At 56.8% G+C, this 19,609-nt stretch overlaps 1 protein-coding gene across 6 annotated transcripts in view; it reads right to left on the reverse strand.

The window, feature by feature from the left end:
• Positions 1-1,647: 1,647 nt before the first annotated feature.
• GRK6 (G protein-coupled receptor kinase 6) overlaps positions 1,648-19,609 on the reverse strand; it is an 18,321-nt gene continuing 359 nt past the window's right edge. Inside the window, exons 1-17 of one of the 6 annotated variants that reach the window (XR_003003361.1) lie at positions 19,471-19,603; positions 15,699-15,794; positions 14,650-14,762; positions 14,454-14,531; positions 13,996-14,096; positions 13,568-13,660; positions 13,399-13,462; positions 13,119-13,259; positions 12,643-12,833; positions 11,815-11,852; positions 11,634-11,723; positions 10,425-10,633; positions 10,197-10,334; positions 5,904-6,041; positions 5,687-5,821; positions 4,763-5,036; positions 1,648-2,645 (exon numbers count right to left, since the gene is read on the reverse strand). Coding sequence is in view for 5 of the 6 variants with exons in the window: in XM_024745580.1 (XP_024601348.1) it covers positions 4,926-5,036; positions 5,687-5,821; positions 5,904-6,041; positions 10,197-10,334; positions 10,425-10,633; positions 11,634-11,723; positions 11,815-11,852; positions 12,643-12,833; positions 13,119-13,259; positions 13,399-13,462; positions 13,568-13,660; positions 13,996-14,096; positions 14,454-14,531; positions 14,650-14,762; positions 15,699-15,794; positions 17,320-17,347 (1,764 nt within the window). In the remaining variant the exon portion in view is untranslated. Of the gene's footprint in view, positions 2,646-3,843; positions 5,495-5,686; positions 5,822-5,903; positions 6,042-10,196; positions 10,335-10,424; positions 10,634-11,633; positions 11,724-11,814; positions 11,853-12,642; positions 12,834-13,118; positions 13,260-13,398; positions 13,463-13,567; positions 13,661-13,995; positions 14,097-14,453; positions 14,532-14,649; positions 14,763-15,698; positions 15,795-16,772; positions 16,904-17,319; positions 17,431-19,470; positions 19,604-19,609 lie in introns of those variants that run through there. The other 5 variants (XM_024745582.1, XM_024745585.1, XM_024745580.1 and 2 more) reach the window with 5 other exon arrangements.

A 19,609-nucleotide genomic window follows, 5' to 3' on the forward strand; every position in this document is an offset into this window, starting at 1 on the left:
CGAGCCCGGCGTGCGCGCGCGCGCGGCCGCCGGCAGAGGGCCCCCACCCCCAGTCAGTCGCCGCCGAGGATGCGGTCCCGGGAGCGAAAGGCTGAGGACCCGGCACCCACCTGCCGCACCGAGACTCGGCAGGCAGGGCGCCGGGTTCACCCTGCACAGGGAATGCCCACGCCACGCCGCACAGCTCCTGGCAACAGGTTGTCCGGACCCGGCAGACGCTAGCAGACCCGGTGCACACCGTCGTCGGCTGAGCACACAGGATGCTCAGCCAAGGAGCTGAGATGGAGAACGAACCTACCTACCTACCTACCTCAACCCGGAGAACGCACACATGTCCAGGCCCTGGCCACATCCTGACAGGCACCGCACACACGCAGTGGGCAGGGGCTGGAGCAGGCAGGCACCCCAACGTGGCTCCAACTCACAAATACATAGCCCACTCCCAACTCACGGCCCTTCCCACTGTGTTCCCAGCACACACTATCACATGTCTAGTAAGAAGTAGCACAGGGAAAACCTAGTGCTGGATCCATAGTCCTGGCTTTCATGGACCCTGCTCATCCCCAGGGAACAGAGGTGAGCTCTAGTGAGGGCCCCGCTACCTAGGCTGAGTCTGAACCTGACTGTCCATCAGCCTCTTAATTGGGTTCTTTGTTTCCAGTCCAAATTCTCCACCATGCTTAGGGTGGTCTTCCAAAAACATCCTCCACCATCATGTTGGCTGGGGCATTTTGAGTTCCAAGTGACAGAACCTCAGAACAAATAGGCCTGAGCTCAAAGGCATTTGGCACATGTAACTGCGAAGTCCAGGGGTAGATTTTAGCAGTGATCACAATTGTGTTCCAGCAATGGAATGAGGCATTTATCTGTTCTCTCCACTCAGTTCTCTTCTGTTTGCATTATTTTCAGGCAAATTTGCCGCCAAATGGTGGCGAGGATGACCCCACAGCTCTAGGCACAAGCCACCCATCCCCGGGGGAACTGAGAACCCCAATTCTTCCCCAACAGTTCTAGCAACCCCCTAGGTTCTTTTTGGATTCATTTTGGCCAAGTGCCTGTAGGTGATCCAATCGAGGTATGGGGGAAGGGATATGTGTTCAGCCACCCAGTATGTTACCTTTTCTTTGAGCACCCTGATTTCTTTGGGGGACTAATTTCACCCCATTAGTTGCCCCCGATGTACAGTGGGCAGGTTCCCAGCCTGGTCATTTGGATTCCTTGGATCTGGAGCTCAGTGGTGCAGAGACATAAACATGGCTGTAGCATATTGCTTCTGGAGGTTGTGCCTTGATGAGCTGCCTCAGTTCTGATTCTTCCCCACTCAGCTCCTCCATATCTTTTTTTTTTAATTAATTAATTAACTTTTGGCTGCACTGGGTCATCGTTGCTGCGCGTGGGCTTTTCTCTAGTTGAGGCGAGCGTGGGCTACTCTTCATTGTGGTGCATGAACTTCTCATTGTGGTGGCTTCTCTTGCTGCAGAGCATGAGCTCTAGGCTCACGGGCTTCAGTAATTGTGGCACGCGGGCTCAGTAGTTGTAGCTTGCGGGCTCTAGAGCACAGGCTCAGTTGCTCTGCGGCATGTGGGGTCTTCCCAGACCAGGGCTCGAATCCATGTTTCCTGCATTGGTAGGCAGATTCTTAACCACTGCACCACCAGGGAAGCCCCTCCATATCCCTTTAACACTTTCTAAGTTAGCTATAGGACAGCTCTGTCACTTGCAACCAAAGATTCCTAACAGCCCAACCTGGGTCACATGCTCTGGGTGTATGTGTATGCAGGGGGTGCAAGCCCAGTCTCATATAAACCAAAAGGACTGAGGGGAGTCTACCCAAAGGAAACATGGGGTGCTTTTGTACATGCTAGGGAGACACCCTGACACAACCACCTACAACCCTTCAGGACTGCCCCACCCTCCAGATGAGACGCCGCATCTTAACACAGCTTTCAAAGCCCAGGATGGCAGAGTCTCACTGACCTCTGCTCCAGCCACTACCCCACGTTCAGCCATCCTAAACCACTAGAGGCTCTAGACCATCCGTCTCCTCCCCTGGGAACATCTGATTCTGTATCCTGGAGGGTACCACTTGACACCTTTGTGGCAAGGGGCCTCCCCTGTTTGGTGTTGGCCCCCAGTCCCAGCATCATCTCTGCTACAGTGCTGATCACACTGGGTCCCACTGTCCCCACGTCTGCTTGCCTACCAGACAGAGCTCGAAGCTGGCAGGGGCCTCATTTCCATCTGGGTCCCCCAGCTCTTACCATAGGGCTGGATGGAGGAGGTGAACTTGGGCAAGGCTTGTTAAGAAGTGAATTCTGGGAGTTTTCTCTGCCAAGCATCCACTGTGGTAAGAACTTTAGGGTGGGTTGAACCCTAGCCAAGAAGTTCCTACCTAGCCTAAGGGGAGTCTGGTGGGAGGTCTGGACCCACCCGGCTACCTGGCACTCATTTACCCTCGCACACCTGCCCAGAGCTGGGCTGTGGCTTCTGCACACTAATACCTATCTCCCCCCCGCCACCCACAAGAAAGCCCGGAGCACCTCAGGCCCCAACCTCTCACCTCCAGCTTCTTCATCTTCAGCTGGCTTCCTCTCCAAACTGCAATGGCCGCTCACCAGCTGGAAGACCTAGGTAAGGCCCTCTCCCTACCCCATTTCCCTCAAGTCAATAGAAGCAGCGGTGCGCACTCCACATACCAAGAGCTAGGCCGCCACCAGAGGCCCCTTCGAAGTTGGTACTTGGAACCTTGACTTGTCCTTAAGATAGCCATCAGCCTGACCCCCAGCACCCACATACCCCCAACAGGCAAGAGTCCTGCCAGTGACCCAGGGGCTCAAGGGGGTGACTGGCTACTTAGTTGGATTCTCATAGATGCCCAGTGAGACGATGGGTATCACACCCAGCTTTCCAGACGAGGGAAGGGCCTATGCAAAGGCAGCTTGGCAAGTGGCCAGGCTGGTACTTGAACCCAGAGCTATCCAACTGCAAAGCTCATGTGGCCTCTGTGGCACTGGGTACCCAGCCCAGAGGCAAGGAACAAACACTTATGGTGGTTACGGAGCATCCCTGGGGGGCTGGGGCCACTGGGATGCTACAGACCAGGAAAAGACTTGTGAAGTCTGGGACAGACTTGTGGTCAACAGGCTGCCACTCCCAAGTCTCTGCACAGGTGGAATGCTCCCCAGCTTCCTCTGTCCCCCAGGTGAATGTCTCCTTCAAGACCTGGCTCAACTGCTACCTTCAGAGAATCTTCCCTGATGGCCACATGGCTGGTCTCCACCCACCTCTGCCACAGCCTAACTTCCAGCATCACCAATGTCTGTCTCTGCCCAGCCACATTTCCTGCTTCAAAGGCAAAGCAGAGGAATGGCTCTAACACATGTGTACTGGCCCTGGGCAAATCACACAGCAGGTGTCCAGGTAAGACAGACTGGGCAGGTGTTCCTAACAGCAGCTCCCACCTTACTCCCCAGGCCGCTCCAAACCCACGAGCGGCAGCCAGGCCACCTTGGCCTCGGAGGGGATACTGCCAGCTGAGCCCACCTCTCCAGCACAGGCCCACACCCTAGTGGTTCCAGAGCCAGACCCATACCTAGCGGGGACCCAAGGCTTCTTTTCTCAGGCCTCAACCTGCTGAGGAAGCTGCTGGGCCCAGAGGCCACCAAAGCCTGGCTGCCTGGAGAGGCTACACCAAGATCGGCCCTGGGGGCCCTTGGGCCTTGCTGGAAGGGCAGCCGCCACTATCCCCACTTCCAATCTCTTTCTACTTCCAGCAGGGCCAGGGAGGCAGGAAGACCCCTGGACCACCAGGGGGCAAGAAAGAGGCAGGCAGGGGCAGCTGGCCAGGTTTGTGCTCGGACTGTATTCACACAGAGACATGTGGCAGCTTATATTGGACAAAATGGGTAATAAAAATTGGCTTTAAATATGGAAAAACTGGGACCCTGTAATCCCACACTATCCTAACACTGGGACCAGGATGGCCATCACAGTCCGGGAGGGGCCAGGGCTGGGGCCTGGGCCAGGGCAGGCCCACAGCCTCGCCTGCCCCCTTCTCTCTCTCTCTCTCTCTCTCTCTCTCTCTCACACACACACACACACACACACACACACACACACACACACACACACACACACATACCCCACAGGCACACACTGGGAGGGGTGGATTATTGCTGGGCACATGTGTCTGTTATGAGGGGAGTCTGGAATGTTTGAGGGTTGGTCAGGGACACCCCCACCCCTACCCTTCCCCTGGCCTGGGCTGGGGTGTTTCTGCATGAGGTGTCTTCAGGACAGGGCCCAGCACAAGGGACAAGGTGACCTGGGAGCTGGAAGGCAGAGGCAGACCCATCTGGGACAGCCTGGGCAGTGGACTGAGGGGTCCCAGGGTCAGCCCAATCTCTGGTCACACTTTGGCACAGGCCTAGGGGACAGAGAGGTCCCAGATCCAGCTCTGACAGGTGCTGAGAAGGGACAGTATTGGGCCCCAGAGGTGGCGGCCTAAGCCCAGGGCGGCAGGGGCAGGCACGAGTCTCACTCGGAGGTCGGCGGTGGCAAGCACAGTGCTGGGGGCCCAGGGGCCTGGCCTGGCCCAACCTCGCCCGTCTGAGCTGGGCCTGAGGTGCCTGGAGTGTGGCAGCAGCCCCTCTGCCGGCTCCAGGGGGGGGTCTTAAGAACGCTCTGGTTGCTATATACATTCGTACAAAGACATAAATACAGAAAGCCCCGAGCTCCACAGACAAGAGCTGAAGGGACGCACCTTTGTCCCAGGGACAGTCCAGGCCTTGCCAAACTCAGCCAGACCAGGGGCTGAGGGGCAGAGGGCACTGGGGACAGCTCCGGCTGTGTTCCCCAGGCCACAACTTGAGTGGACAATGGGGAAGACCACTGTGCAAAACTGTAAACAGCGCTTGGAGTAGCTGCTACCGCCAACCGCCCGGCGGGGCCTCAGGTTGGGGGCTAGAGGCGGGTGGGGAGCTCGAGGCGGGCGGGAAGCTCTTCCTCACTGTCGCTGCAGTTCCCACAGCAGTCCTGGAGGGCGGGGAAGACACGGAGGGAGAGAGGCAGAGCAGGCGCAGTTAGCTACCAGGGCTGTCACCTGGGCCGGCCCTGCCAGGGCAGACCAGGAGCTCCGTGCTCCAAGGAGGGGGCTCCCCACGAGGGGCCCAGAGCAGCAGCTCAGGCCAGACATGTGTGGACATCAGTGCAGAGGCTGCTGGCAACAGGCTGAAGTGAGGAGGACCAGGTGGATCCCAGGCTCTGCCAGGGTCCTCTCCCCTGGGGCCGGTGGAGGCAGGGCATGGGGAAACAGATGGCTAAGCAAGGCTAGCAGCTTGCAGGTGCTGGGCACAGAAGCAGTGGGCAGGGGGAGGTAGGGAGCGGGCACCAGACTTCTTTCGCCCACATCTCGCCTCTGCCATGGATGGGCTGTCTGTGGCTCCCCAAGGCCGGGCAGCAAGGCCAACCCATGGGGAGCCCACACTGCTCACCTCTGGAAAGAGAAAAGAGGCCGTGAGCCCAGCCGGGGGTGGGGGACAGGCGGGAATGAGGCCAGAGACCCTGGGCACCGCTGACACGGCTGGAGGATGCCTACTCCCCGCGCATGCAGGCACCGGCTCTGCCTCCCACCCACCGTCCCCTGGAGCCAGGTGGGGGACCCAGGTAGGACACTGCTGGGGGTTACCTGGCGACTGAAGAGCCTCTGCAGCAGTCCCTTCTTTGGGGGTGCAGGCGGCTGGCCCTTCCAGTCCAGGTCTGGGGGAACCGAGCCATCCAGCCCGAAGACATTCAGCTCCTGGAAGCACTCGGTCTCCACCATCTGCCACAGAACAGGTAGCTATGAGTACTGACCCCAAGGGTGCCCCTCTAGAGCCCACCCCATCAGCTGGGCAGGTCCCCACCTCATTCTGCCAGGGGATGGACACACTGCCCGTGGCAAATTTCTGGTAGAAGTCCTGGTCAGTGGCTTCCAGCTCCACACCCTTAACTGTGGAGAACTGTTCGATATCCAGAACATCCTTGCAGTAAATGGCCTGGGGCTGGGGGGACAGAGGCTGTGGTTAGACAGGAACACCACACACACCCCTCCTCGACAGGAGGGCAGTTCAACCCTGAGCTGGGGCTGGGTTTGCCCTGACCCTTGCAGCTTCCTGGTTTGCAGGTGCCCCCAGCGTTTACAGCAGCACTATTAACAATGGCCATGACATGGAAAAAACCTAAGTGTCCATCCACAGATGAGTGGGTGAGGAAGATGTGGCATATGTATATAAATAATGTATAGTGGAATATTACTCAGACATAAAAAAGAATGAAATAATGCCATTTGCAGCAACATGGATGGACCCAGAGATTATCATACCAAGTGAAGTAAGTCGTACAAAGACAAATATATTGGGCTTCCCTGGTGGCTCAGTGGTTGACAGTCTGCCTGCCGATGCAGGGGACACGGGTCTGTGCCCCGGTCCGGGAGGATCCCACGTGCCGCGGAGCGGCTGGGCCCATGGGCCATGGCTGCTGAGCCTGCGCGTCCGGAGCCTGTGCTCCGCAACGGGAGAGGCCACAGCAGTGAGAGGCCCGCATACCGCCAAAAAAAAAAAAAAAAAAAAAGACAAATATATTTAACATGACATCACTTATATGTGCAATCTAAAAAAATGATACAAATGAACTTATTTACAAAACAGAAACAGACTCACAGACATAGAAAACAAACTCATGGTTATCAAAGAGGAAGCGGGGAGGATAAATAAGGAGTTTGGGATTAGCAGATATATTTTACAATATATAAAACAGATAAACATCACGGTCTTACTATATAGCGTGGGGAACCATATTCAATCCCTTGTAATAAACTACAATGGAAAAGAATCTGAAAAAGAATATGTATACACACACATATACACATATATACATCCGTACATATATATATCTGAATCACTTTGCTGTACACCAGAAACTAATACACAACATTGTAAATCTACTACACTTCCAAAACAAAACGAAACAAAACACAAGTGCCCCATGCACTTCCTGAGCACGGCAGTCCCTTCTCTCTGACGCCCAAGTTCCCCTCTAAACTGGGGCTCATTATCCCTCACTGCTCACTGCCTGACAAGGCTGCAGAGCTGACCCACGGTGGCCAAACAGCCCCCACAGTGCCATACGGAATCAGTAACAGGCACCCCCCTCCACCTGTATACAGCTGTCTAGGTGCAACTGGTGAGGGCAGCGTAGACTGAATCTCAGCTGGGTACTCCATGCGGGGCCTGGAGCTGATAGGTCCTCTGTCCTGGGATGTCCAATGGCATATTCCATCCCCTTCTGCTTCACAGCCAACCAAAGGATTAGAACATTCCTCCCACCTCTCTGTGCCCCCAGCCCTCTGCCAGGAGCCCACCTCACTCCAGAAGGCCACTTCTTTTTTCATCGTTACATTTTTTTCTAAGTCCTACTGTTAAGGATGTCAAAATATTATCATGTAAAATCATACAGCCGCTTTTTGGAAAAGTCTGGCAGTTCCCCAAAAGGTTAAACATAGAGTTACCATATGAGCCAGCATTCAACTTCTAGGTGTATGTCCCAGAGAAATGAAAACATATGTCCCCACAAAAACTTGTACGTGAATGCTCAAAACAGCATTATTCATCATAGCCCCAAAGTGGAAACAACGCTAATGTCAATCAACTGATGAACAAAGTGTGTCATATTCATACAATGGAATATTATTCAGTCATAAAAAAGGAATGCAGGACCAATAAACGCTACAACATTGGTGAACCCTGAAAACAGTATGCAAAGTGCAAAAAGCCAGTCACAAAGGACCACATATTATATAATCCCATTAATATGAAATGTCCAGAATAGGCAAATATAGAGAGACATAAAGTAGATTAGTAGGGATGTCCCTGGTGGCGCCGCAGTTAAGAATCTGCCTGCCAATGCAGGGGACACGGGCTCGAGCCCTGTTCTGGGAAGATCCCACATGCCGTGAAACAACTAAGCCCATGCACCACAACTACTGAGACTACACTCTAGAGTTCGTGAGCCACAACTACTGAAGCCTGCATGCCTAGAGCCTGTGCTCCGCAACAAGAGAAGCCACCGCAATGAGAAGCCCGTGCACCACATCAAAGAATAGCCCCCGCTCGTCGCAACTAGAGAAAGCCCGCGCACAGCAACGAAGACACAACGCAGACACACACACACACACACACACACACACACACACACACACACACACACACACGATGAGTGGATGCCAAGGGCCAGGGGAGGGGAGAATGGGGAATGACTGCTAATGAGTATGGGGTACTTTGGGGGGAGGGGTGATGAAAACGTTCTAAAATTGATTGCGGTGATGGTTGCACAACCTGACTATGCTAAAAGCCATTTAATTATATCCTTTCAAGGAGTGAGTTGTATGGTATATGAACTCAATAAAGCTGTTAAAAACTATATCATCATCAAGCACATTTTTCATCCGCTGCTTCTAAAAAAAGTTAAACTCCAGGGCACTGATTTTCAAGGTTGGTATGCAGGGAAGGAGGAGTAAACTCGAGTGGCAGGGCCAGCCCTGAGGCAGGCTGCCGGAAGTCAGGCTCTCAGTTCAACTGCCCACACCAAGGCTAAAACCGTGGGTTGCTGGTGAGACCCACCTGCAAGATGCAGTTCTGCAGAGGCAGCAGCCCACTAGGTGGCCTCCCACTCCCGCTCCTGCTCCCCTGCTCTGTGGCCCACACCCCCACCTCACATCCTTGCTCCACATTCCCTGCACATGCTCACGCCAGCTATACTGGCCTTCACTGCTGCTCCACCTCAAGGCTGGTCCCTGCTGCTCCACCTCAAGGCTGGTCCCTGCACTAGGATCTTAATGCCTGGCTGCTCCTTCTCCCTGGAGTGCTCATGCCCCAATCCTGGTACAGCTCTGTGCTTCACGTATTGTAGGCTTCTACTTAACCAACAGCTCCTCAGAGACCATCCTGTCTAGAAATACTCCCACCCCCCCACCACTCTTTCTTCACTTACTGGTTTATTTTGCTGTGTCTTCCCACTAGAACATGAAGGGAGGACTGGGTCCTGTTGACTCTATTAATTCTGAGGTCTGGTACATATGGGCACTCAGAATATTTGTTGAATGTGTAAACAATCACGTGCATGGTGGACAGCCACCAACCTGGCCTGCCCATCACCTACCTTCCTCCCCCGTGTTCCTGGTGAACTGTCAATCACAGGTCCCAGTCCTCTTACACATGAGAGGGGGGCAAGCACGTGATCTAATCTTGGCCAATCAGAACCTTCCCTATGACTTTATACAGAGAAGCCTGAATTCAGTGGGAGAACAGTCAACAGGCTGCAGCAGAGCCAAGAGATGGAGTCCTGACAACATGGTATGAAACCCTGACATTGGCCCTACTCTGGGACTTTCTGGCCAAATGAACCAATAAGCTCCATGTTGGGTGTAAGTTTGAGTTGGGCTTCTGCCACTTAGAATTTGATGACTCGAGGATGTTTCTGCCAGGAGGATGCCTGACCCACTGAGATGCTCAGTAAATGAGTGAGACTCTGCAGAGGGGAGTGTCCTACTCCCAGACAGGAGGTCAGCGTTGCCAGGTGTAGTGGGCAGCAGATATTTTGCCAGCCCAATGGCCCTTTCCCCTGCTGGCAAGGCATCTTAGTTTTCCTTTGGGAAACTGATCTCCCACCACTGGCAGTGGCTCAGGTGGGTATAGGATCCAGATGTGGCTGCTGAGGGCCCTCTGGGCAATCAGGCAATGAGCATCAGCCTCAGGCCTTGTTTTTCCTTTTCGGACTTCTTTTGAAATTATTGGGCAAGAGGCACTCTCTGTCTTCTAGGGTGGCTGAGCTGTTAAGACGTAGGCCTGCCACACCCTGGGGACAGCTGCCTGAAAGAGAAGCCTGCACACTGACCAGCAGTGGTCAGAGAGAGGAAGACAGAATTCCTGCAACATTGTTGGAGCCCTGGATCGGGTGGGCCAAAAGCAAGGCCTCTCCCACAGCTTTTCATTTTTCTGAGCCCGGTGAATTCTGTTTTGTTGGTTAACACACTTGAGTTTTCTAACACTTGCAATGAGGGTGTCCCAACCAATCCTCCAAGAGCCCCCAACCTTTCCCACCCACCCCTGCCCCCCAGCCAGGGCTTGGCCCTGCCCTCGGCAGGAGTGGGCAGCACTCACATCAGGCTTGAAGGGTGGTTCTAGCATGCCGGCTCCCAGCCGCTTGAAGTTCAGCTTCTTGAAGAGGGGGTGCTCCTTCACCTCGCGGGCACCGCCCCCCCCACACCCCAGGCGCTCAGCAGGGTCCTTGCAGAGGAGCTACAGCAAGGCAGGGTGGTCAGGGTAGCCCCGGGAGAGGTGCCCCCAGCCCCAGCCCTGGCCGGTTGGGCCTCCTGCTGGCTGCTGTACCTGGGAACAGAGCGAGCGGGCCTGCGGGGAAAAGTGCTCTGAGTACTCCTCGGGCACCTCCTTTACCAGCCGCTCCACCTCCTCCCGCTTGATCTTCTTTTTTCTCTGCTGGAAGGGTGACTGGCCTGCGATCATCTCGTACAGGAGGCAGCCTAGTGCCCACCAGTCCGGGCTGAATGTGTACCGTTCGTTCTTCACCACCTCTGGGGCTGGGAGGGACAGCACAGGAGTTAAGACGGGGCAGGAGGCGGAATTGAGCCCCGGGGCCCCAGGAATGCCCAGCATGCATGTCAAGGTGGGGTAACCAGTTCAGACACCCACTGGCACCACCCAGGCAGGCACCATCAGCAGCCCGGTGGGGACTGAGGTGAGTTGGAGAGCACACATCCCATCAAAGTGTGCTGGTATGGCCCTGCAGGGGGCCACGTCTTCTGACTTTTCAAGAGAAGTCAGAAATCCGTATTTTTAACGTGAAGCTGTCTGGGTTATCAAATGTTGGCGATCAATTCAAATTGTTTGAAAAACAATTTGATTTAAACACAGATGGAGGCCAAATTAGGCTTAGTGTGGCTGCCAGTTTGCAACCTTTAGATTTAATATCAAAGAGAGGAAAGAAGACAGCAACTGATTTGCTGGATAGCTACTGCCTGCCAGGACAGGCAGGTAGGGATTTTTGCCTCTACTACCTCTTTTCATCTTCAAGGCAACCCTGGGAGTAGGTGATGATCACTTTACAGTCAGGGAAAGTGAGGCTGGGAGAAGCAGAATGTCCGGCCCGAGGACACGTAACAAGGAAGAGGTGGAGCCCATAGCTGGAGCTCTGTCGACTGTGTCACGTGGTCCCAAGGGGAATTTGGGGCCATATCTTGGCCTCTGCCACAGATGGGCACTCCCACTTCTAGCACGGGCAGGTCTTGGGAGTGGAGAGCCGGGGCCATGGAAACAGGTATGAGGCCCTTGTCTTTCACTGGTAGCCACCTGTAGGCCCGGCCAGTAGGAGTAGCTCAATGAATATGTAGTGAGTGAATGCTGTGGATTCACAGTGTGTGGGGCCCTGGCTGAGTCTTGGTCTCCTCATCTATAAAAGAAGAACATCAGCTCTTTCTGTTCTCTGAGGTACAGGAGACTTCCCAACAGGGGTGGTGGGACTGGGCCCAAGACAGGGAGAGGACCCAGGAGGCTGGCGGGCCAGGGGGAAGGGAGACTCACCCATGTAGCCCACAGTGCCCACACGGCCTTTGATCGTCTGGCCCTCAGGTACGTGCACTGCCAGCCCCAGGTCGGAGATGCGGATGTGACCTGAATGTGGATGGAGAAGCAGGGAGGCCCGTTAGGCAGGTGGGCCAGACCTCCCCCATGCCTCTCCCACCCTTTGTGGCCCCTCACCCACCGTGGTCATCTAGTAGGATGTTCTCTGGCTTTAGGTCCCTGTGGGGAGAGAAGGGCAGGATCAGATGCTGCTCAGTTTGCCCAGCAGCCAGACAGGGCCACCCCCTCCTAGCTCGCTCACCCCCTAGGATGGGATGTGCAGCAAGGTGTGGGAGCCTTTTGTTGCCAGAAGACAGACAGCCCTGCCTTCCCTGGCAGCAGCCCCAACCTGAGGGAGCAGATGAAGGATCTATGCAGCCAGGACTCCTGGGACTCACGAGGCAAGTGGAAGGCAGTTCCCACTCAGAGGGAAGCGTCCCAGACATCACCAGCAGCTTTGTTCACCTCTAGTGCTCTCCCTCCACTCTGGTGGCTAACTCTACCTTTTCCATCTGTCAAATGAGGCTACTCATCCATCTCCTCATGGAGCTGTTGTGAGGCTCAAATGAAATCATCACTAGTAATAGTAGTAAGAGGAGCTCTCCACTACCGAGTTCTATGTACTTTACAGCATTATCTCATTCATTCCCTACAACAACCTGAGAGGCAGGAGTTATATATAGTCTTTGCTTCCCAGGAAAGAAAATGGTGTTGTGAGCAGGGAGCTGAGTGGCCAAGGTCACAGAGTGAGAGAGGGGCGACAATGCCGGGATTCACAAATGGTCAACCAGACCCCAGAGCCTGGGTTCTGAGCCTCTCAAGTCTGCCTAGTGTGGGTGAGTGTGGAGCCCCCAGCCAGAGCCCAGACAGACTTGTGCCTGCAGTGGCAGTCCCAGCACACCAACATCTCTCTGCAGCCTCCAACCAAGCCCAGCTGCGGCCCCTGGCCAGGAGGGCCACACCCCTGCACCTGTACACGATGCGTTCCCGGTGCAGGTCCTCCAGGCCGCAGCAGATCTCTGCCGCGTAGAAGACGGCCCGAGCCTCGGGGAAGCCAGCCTGGCCCATGTGGTAGATGTGGAACTTGAGGTCGCCTCCGTTCATCAGCGTCAGCACCAGGCACAGCGCGTCCTTGGTCTCATAGGCGTAGGCCAAGCTCACCTGTGACCAAGAGGGTCCGAGCCCTGAAGCAGGGGCCGTGGGCCACCTGGTGGGGGGGCTGGTGCCAGCCGCCCGAAAAATCCTTCTTAGTACCACTCCCTGGGGCCCAGCCTGCTCCCTAGGCCAGGTGTCAATTCCCCAAACCCACCCTTCCCAGGCATCTCTGAGGACAAGGGAGGCCGTCGTGCCTAGAGGGGGCCTGTGGCAGGGAAGAGATCTTAGTCCAGCGAGTGGGGAGAGCAGGCGTGGCCAGGGGAAAGGGAAGGGTCTCCTGTCTGTACTTACTACAAACCTACTGTTCACTTTCTCCAGGATCTGCTTCTCATTGAGGGCCATGGACTCCCCTTTCCGCTTCTTGATCCGCTTCTTCTCCAGCTTCTTGCAGGCGTACATCTTGCCTGTTGCCCGCACCTGGCAGGCACATACCTGTAGCCAGGGTAGATGGGGCAAATGGGGACCAGCTGTGCCCTTCCTGGGGGTACAGGGGCTCAAAGGGGGAAGGGGCTTGTCAGGGTCCACCCTACCCCACCTCTGCACTCTGCTGGGCTCTGGCCTGGCCACTCACCTCCCCAAAGCCACCTTTGCCCAGGACTCGGTACTGCCTGAAGGTGTTTTTGGTCACTGGCTGCCTGTGGACAAGGGGTTGGGGATCAAACACTAGCTGATCAGGGGCCTGACGCCCATGAGAGTCCCCACAACCTGGCCCAGCCCAGCCCAGCCTTCAAGGAGCTCACCTTTCCAGCCACTTCCACTGCAGGAAACGGTTGAAGTAGATGCTGTCGAGGTAGTCGGCAAAAGGGGCCACACTCAGGTACTCGTGTGTCAGCCTACCGAGAAGACCCAGCCCACTGGTCAGCCCCTGACACCCCGAGTTCTTGGCTTGATGGGCCAGGCCCCCTGTTATGTGTATGCTCAGCCTGAAACGCAGCATCCTCAGCCAACCCTCTTGCTAACCCACCTAGGTGGGAGACATGCATCCTGGCTGAAGCCCAAGATGCCACAGAGAGGGGAGGCAACCTGCCCAAGGTCACAGAGCTGGTGCAAGGCTGGGGTGAGGGGCTGAGCTCCCTCACCACCTGCTGAACTGTTCACAGCCTTCTGGGTCCACAGAAGCCCACCCGTCAGAACATGATTCTCAGCCTATGGGCAGGGAGAGGCTTACCGGGTGAGCTCCTGGAAGAGGTCTTTGTAGGGCCCCTGCTCCAGCCGCTGGGCACAGTTAGTCACCAGTTGCCGGGGGACCTCAGGGATGAGGTCGGGACCCTAGGGACAAGCCACAGACAGGTCAGTGCAGGGGTTCCCTTGGCCAGCCACCCACCCCCAGGGCAGAGATGGCAGAGACCTCGGGCCTGTGCTGGGGTGGCTATGGGCTGGAGGTGCGCCAGCCTGCCCAGTTGCTGAACTTGGTCTCTGCTGTTCCCCTTGAGGCAGGGTGAAGCAGAGCTGCTGGCAGGCTGCAGGGTCCAGAGCCCCAGCCCACCCTCCTGGGCTCCATGCCTGCAGTGCTGCCTGGTGAGCCTGGAGCAGCTCCAGGGCACTCTCTGCCTGAGCTGTGGTCAATCCTCTCCCCATCACTGAGCTCTACCCGCTGCCCTCATCCCTCCATCAGTGCTCACTCACCGTGTGGCTCAGAAAATTCTGCATTAGTCGCCACCCACACTCCTTCCGCTTCTCATCAGGGGTCACTTCATAGTCAGCCTGCGGGGTGGGAGGCAGAGAAGCTTGGGGTTTGGGTACAGCAACAGGTGTGGGGAGATGGGGCACATGTGGCCCGGGACCTCTGCCCACCCTTGGTGTTGGGCTAGGCTGCACTCACCACCCCATCCAGGAAGGCAATGCAGCGGGTCAGCTCGGGCCTCGTGGCGCAGAACTCTCGGAACAGCAGGCGCCCGATGGGCTGCCGCTCGCACAGGCTGTGGTAGTCACGCTCTGCAGGCAGGGGTGGGAGCTGTTGGATTTCTGGGCCTGGAGCCCACCGGCAGGGCACTCCTGTCCACACCACCAGGCCCAGGGCCCTAACAACATCTTCCAGCCCTGCAGTATGGCAGCCATTGTCTCCTTTAGAACCCTCACCACAGCACTGAGGTGGCACTACTGTTACTGCCATCATAGCTTGGGACTCCGAGGCCCAGAGAGGATAAGTAATTAGCCCAAGGTCACACAGCCAGGAGTGTGGCTCCAGAGCCGGGGTCCTCACTTCCAGCTGCTGTCTCCGGGTTCACACCACTTGCATATGTCACAGTTGGGGTTGGGTGTGGTCTGTGAGGTTCCGGCCCGGCTTGGGCCCAGCCCACACCTGCTGACTGCCTGGCGAAAGTGTGGGAGGAAGCTGTGGCTTCCGGCGAGCTCGAGGCTAGGCCTCCTTCCCGACGGTGGAAGCAGCCATGGTGTACTCCTAGCCCACGTGCAGGCCTTCAGAGGGGGTCTGGCCCTTCTCGTTAAGGTTTTGCGGGGCACCCGCAGGGCCAGGCTGGGTGGGGCTGAGCACAGGCCTGGGGCTCCCCGGGCAGTCGGTGAGGGCTGACTCCAGCCCCTGAAGCACCCTCCGCTCCATCCTGCAAGCCCTGCTCGCCCGAGGCCTGGCCCTCCCTTCCGCTGCTTCCCTCAGATCGCCCCCAATCTGACCCCGTCCTCCTCCCCACGCCTACCCCAACCACCCGCTGCTGTCCTATGTGCTCTCTGCCCTCCACCCAGCCCAAGCCCAGGAACTGAAACTGGGTTGGTGGTGCGGCCTCAATTTCTCTGCTCCCCAAAACCCCCAACCCTGCCCCTCCACCCTGAGGCAAGGTCTTGGGGGAGGTCCCCTGGCACCAGCAGGACCCTCTCACCTCTTCACCCCAGCCCCCGTCTCTACCCAGGTCTCACCAAGGCTGAGCCGCAGCTCTTCGCATTGGCTGATATGAGGGAACTGCAGCATCTGACGCCATTTCTTGCTTTTGCCTTTGCGATTCCCGCCACCACCTGTGGAAGCAAACAGGTGCTGAGTCTCGAGTCCCGCCACTGCCGTGCCTCCCCTCCACCCTCAGTGCAATCCAGAGGCCTTCAGGGTCCAGCCTAGGCCCAGTCCACTCTGGGAGGCACCTCGGGCCTTCCTTCCGCATGCTGCAACATGCCCTCGCTGGGTTCCAGGACACACATGGGCCCCTAGGCCCACCTGCTAGGGGCTTCTGGGCTGGAAGAGCCAAGAGGGGCATGAGGCCAGCCACTGGGGGAGAGTGGGGTTTCCAGGTAGCTTTGGCAGGCCTCAGCTTCTTCCTACCAGGTAGGAGTTTCCCAGGTGAAGAAAGAGAAGGACACGATAGTGGTGGGAACTGTGTAAGTCAAGGCCCAGAAGGGAGATGTTCCAGGACATGTGGGACATGCCTGAGAGATGCCAGAGGCAGAGGGCAGCCTGGGTCACCAGGTAGGCTCCAGGCCCCTATTACGAGGCCCTGCATCAGAGCTATCAGAGATGCAAACAAAGTGGTGGCAGGAGGGTTGACACTCAGGATCCCTACCCCTGCTTTCCTGGTCCTGCTACCTGCCTCATTTTACCTAGCTGACCCCTCATCTGTAGCTGCTGAGACCAGGGTAGCAGCTCAAATGCCTACAGAGCCAGACAGGTACAGTAAATGTGGGCCAGATGGTAGACAACAGGGAGTGGTGAGGAGTGTGGGAACTGGACCTGGCAGGCCGCTTCAAACAGGGGCAGCTGCAGCACAACCACGGCTGACTGCTTGATTGTTACTGGGCAAGAATGCTGGCCCAGCGTGGCCAGCTCTTTTGACTTTTCAAAATCAGCTGAGACTCTGGACCGTTACATGAAATATTGGTTCCTATATTTTAAAAAAACCACTGCAGCCCAATAAATAAAATATGTTAGAGATCTAGCTAGATGTGGCCTGTGGGCCATGAGGTTGAAAATGGTGGAAGGAGCCTGAGTCTTGGAATCTTACAGACCTGGGTTTGAATCTCCACTTTACACTTCAGGCCCATCACTTGCTCTCTAGGAACCTCAATTTCTCCATGTGTACTTCAGGTCCAGAGCCATCTCCAGAGGTATTGTGATGGTGACCAGGAAAGTCTGTGTCCAGTACCCAGTAGAGCTGTGGCAAGAGGTGGGTCCCCGCTCCAACAACTCAGTGGCAACCTCAGGCCGCCACTATCCCTTGCCTGGCCTCAGTTTCCCCTATGGTTTACCCAGCCTTGTTTCCATCTGACCTGGCTGAAGGCAGGTGGTGCAGGAGGAGCCACCGTCTAGGGAGAGGGCAAGGCTGGGTCCTCCAATAGGCTCCCTGACCTAAGCTGCCTGGAAGAGGAAGTGTTGTAGGGTACCCATTGGGAAACCTGCTAGCAGCCCTCCTGCAGCCTGCACCCAGCATACCCCACAGTCATTGCTCCACTGTGAGTGAGCAACAGACCCCCACCCCCCAACCCAGGGCAAGGCCTCCCCAGAAGGGGAACTCCTCCCCCACCCCTCCATCCGCCTGCTACCCCCATCACTTACTTCCTCCTCTCCCTCCTCCCAGCCACATCAAGGCAGCAGCAGAGTCACATGCAAATATCCTGTCCTGGAACTGCCACCAGAGCCAGTGGGACTCCTCCCCACCCCAGCCTGGTCCCCTCCCCGTGCCTCTGGGGGCCTGGGAAAGGAAGGAGGACTAAGTGAGGGTTCACACCTCCAGTGCTGTCCCACTTCATCCTCATAGCAATTCTTCCAGACCTGGCCCAATTTTATGAGAAAACCGAGGCCCTGAAATGAGGAGTCAATTGGTCCAAGATTACGAAGGCTGGAGGTCCCGGAGTCAGGACTTGAACCCAGCTCCCTAGGACCACAACCCAAGCTCTTCTCCCACCGCAAACATGCCTGGCATCAGGTGTCAACTGAATACATGCAATCCCAAATCACTCAGGGCCTCAGATCACTTGGGAAGCTGGCAAAGGCCTGGGGTCCAAGCTGTCAGCCAGCTCATGAAGGGATTCCAATGCACTCAATCTACAGACCAGGGTTCAAAACTCAGTGACAACTGGGATTTCCTTTAGTTTTCAGGTCCCACCCTCAACCATCCCACAAAAAGAGTTACTGAAGTTCAGAGAGAAGAGACTTGTCTAGAGCCACCCAGGTGAGAGGGACAGAGCCAGGTTGCAGTAAGGATTCTCCAGTGAAGGCATTGGTCTCAGTCTGGCCATAACCCCCTATGCCTCCTGAGGAAGCCTATCAGAAGGTGCCCACACTCTCTGGTCAGGCAAGGCAGTGTTCTCAGCAGGCCTGAGGCCTGAACTGGCTACAGCTCCAGGGAGGGAGGCCTGGCCAGGCTCTCCCCACCCCTCCTCCCTGGATGGCTGGATGACGAGGCAGAACAGAATCGGCAGATGCCCCCAGAGGCTGGGAGGAAGGCCCAGCCCCAGGACTCCATAACGGACAGGAGATAAGGAAGGCTCTGGGCACTGAGGACCCAGACTGCCATGCCCATTTCCAGGCAGCACTTCCCCAGGGTCAACATGCGCGGGGCAGGCAGGGGGCACCAGATGCTGTGCCAGCTGGGGGTTCCTCTGGGTTTCCTATAGACTGCATTGGGGACATCCTGTGTCCTAGGCGTGAGTCAACCAGTCTCACTGTGTGTCCTTGGGGCTAGGCACTGATCTAAGCCTCAGTTTCCCACCTGTAAAATAGGTCAGAAAGGCGAAGCAGATGTCTTTTTCAGCCTGAAACCCCAGCAAAGAGTCCTGACCTCCCTGCCCTAGAGTTCCAAAAAGAAGTGTCTTCTCTGCTGGTCCCTGGCACCCTGGACAGGACAGGGCACAGAGTAGGTGTTCGGTGATTATGCTACTGAGGTGAACAGTGGCAGGTGAGGGGCAGACTGACCGCAAGGCAATGAGGACCAAGTCTGGTCCCTATGCATCCCCAGGATCCTCATAGAGCAGGTGCCTGGTAATGCCTGAGGAGCTCAGCAACACTAGGTTCACAAGACAGGCTCCCTCTGCCAGGCCTTGCACTTAACAGTCCTACCAGCCTGGCATGCCTCCCTTCCTTCAAAACTCAGCTTCCAGTTTTTTCTGTGCCCATCTGCCCCGCTACTCCCGAGGGCAAAAACTGTGACCCATTCACCTCTGTCCCCAGTGTCCTGAGGCACCGAGCAAGTGGCAGTCATGCTGGTAGCATATATGACCAGCAGTTTCCCCACCTCGCAAAGGCTGTGCTACGGCAGAGCCTCGGTTAATTTATTTTCCAAACCTTTTACCCTGCACCAACTTTGTGCCGGCCCAGGCTGGGCGCCGGAGTCTGGGCCCGGGCACGTGGGGTGTGGGCTGCCCCTTTCCCTTCCTGGGGCATCTTCTTACCTCTCACCTGGGAGAGGGCTCAGAGAGGCTCTCCCGGGGCTGGGGTCCCACCCTTCCCTCTTCCTTCCTCTCTCCTCCTCTCACTCCCTCACCACGACCCCACCTCCTCGCCGCGCGGGCGGCGGCCTGACCCACCCCTTGCTGGGCTCTAGCTCCCGGGGGGCAGGTGCGGAGAAAGAGGACCACAGGCCGGAAGGGCTCGTGTCTGCGCGAGGTGCGGGGCACGGAGCGAGCTGCCCTAGAGGATCGGGCGGCTGAGGCACCCGGTCGAGCTCTGAGGCCGCGCGCCCGCGTTCTCCTCACCCAACAGCCTCACCTTCCCGGGCCTTGAGTAGCACCGTGTTCGCTACGATGTTCTCGAGCTCCATGGGCTGCGGCGCCCCCGGGCCCGCCGGGCCGCGCCACCGGCCGGGATTGCGCGAGGGAGCCGGGGCCGGATGGCGATCGGCGCGGCT

Source organism: Neophocaena asiaeorientalis, unplaced genomic scaffold (genome assembly GCF_003031525.2).
Source record: "Neophocaena asiaeorientalis asiaeorientalis breed wild unplaced genomic scaffold, Neophocaena_asiaeorientalis_V1.1 scaffold292, whole genome shotgun sequence".
Lineage (NCBI taxonomy): Eukaryota > Metazoa > Chordata > Mammalia > Artiodactyla > Phocoenidae > Neophocaena > Neophocaena asiaeorientalis.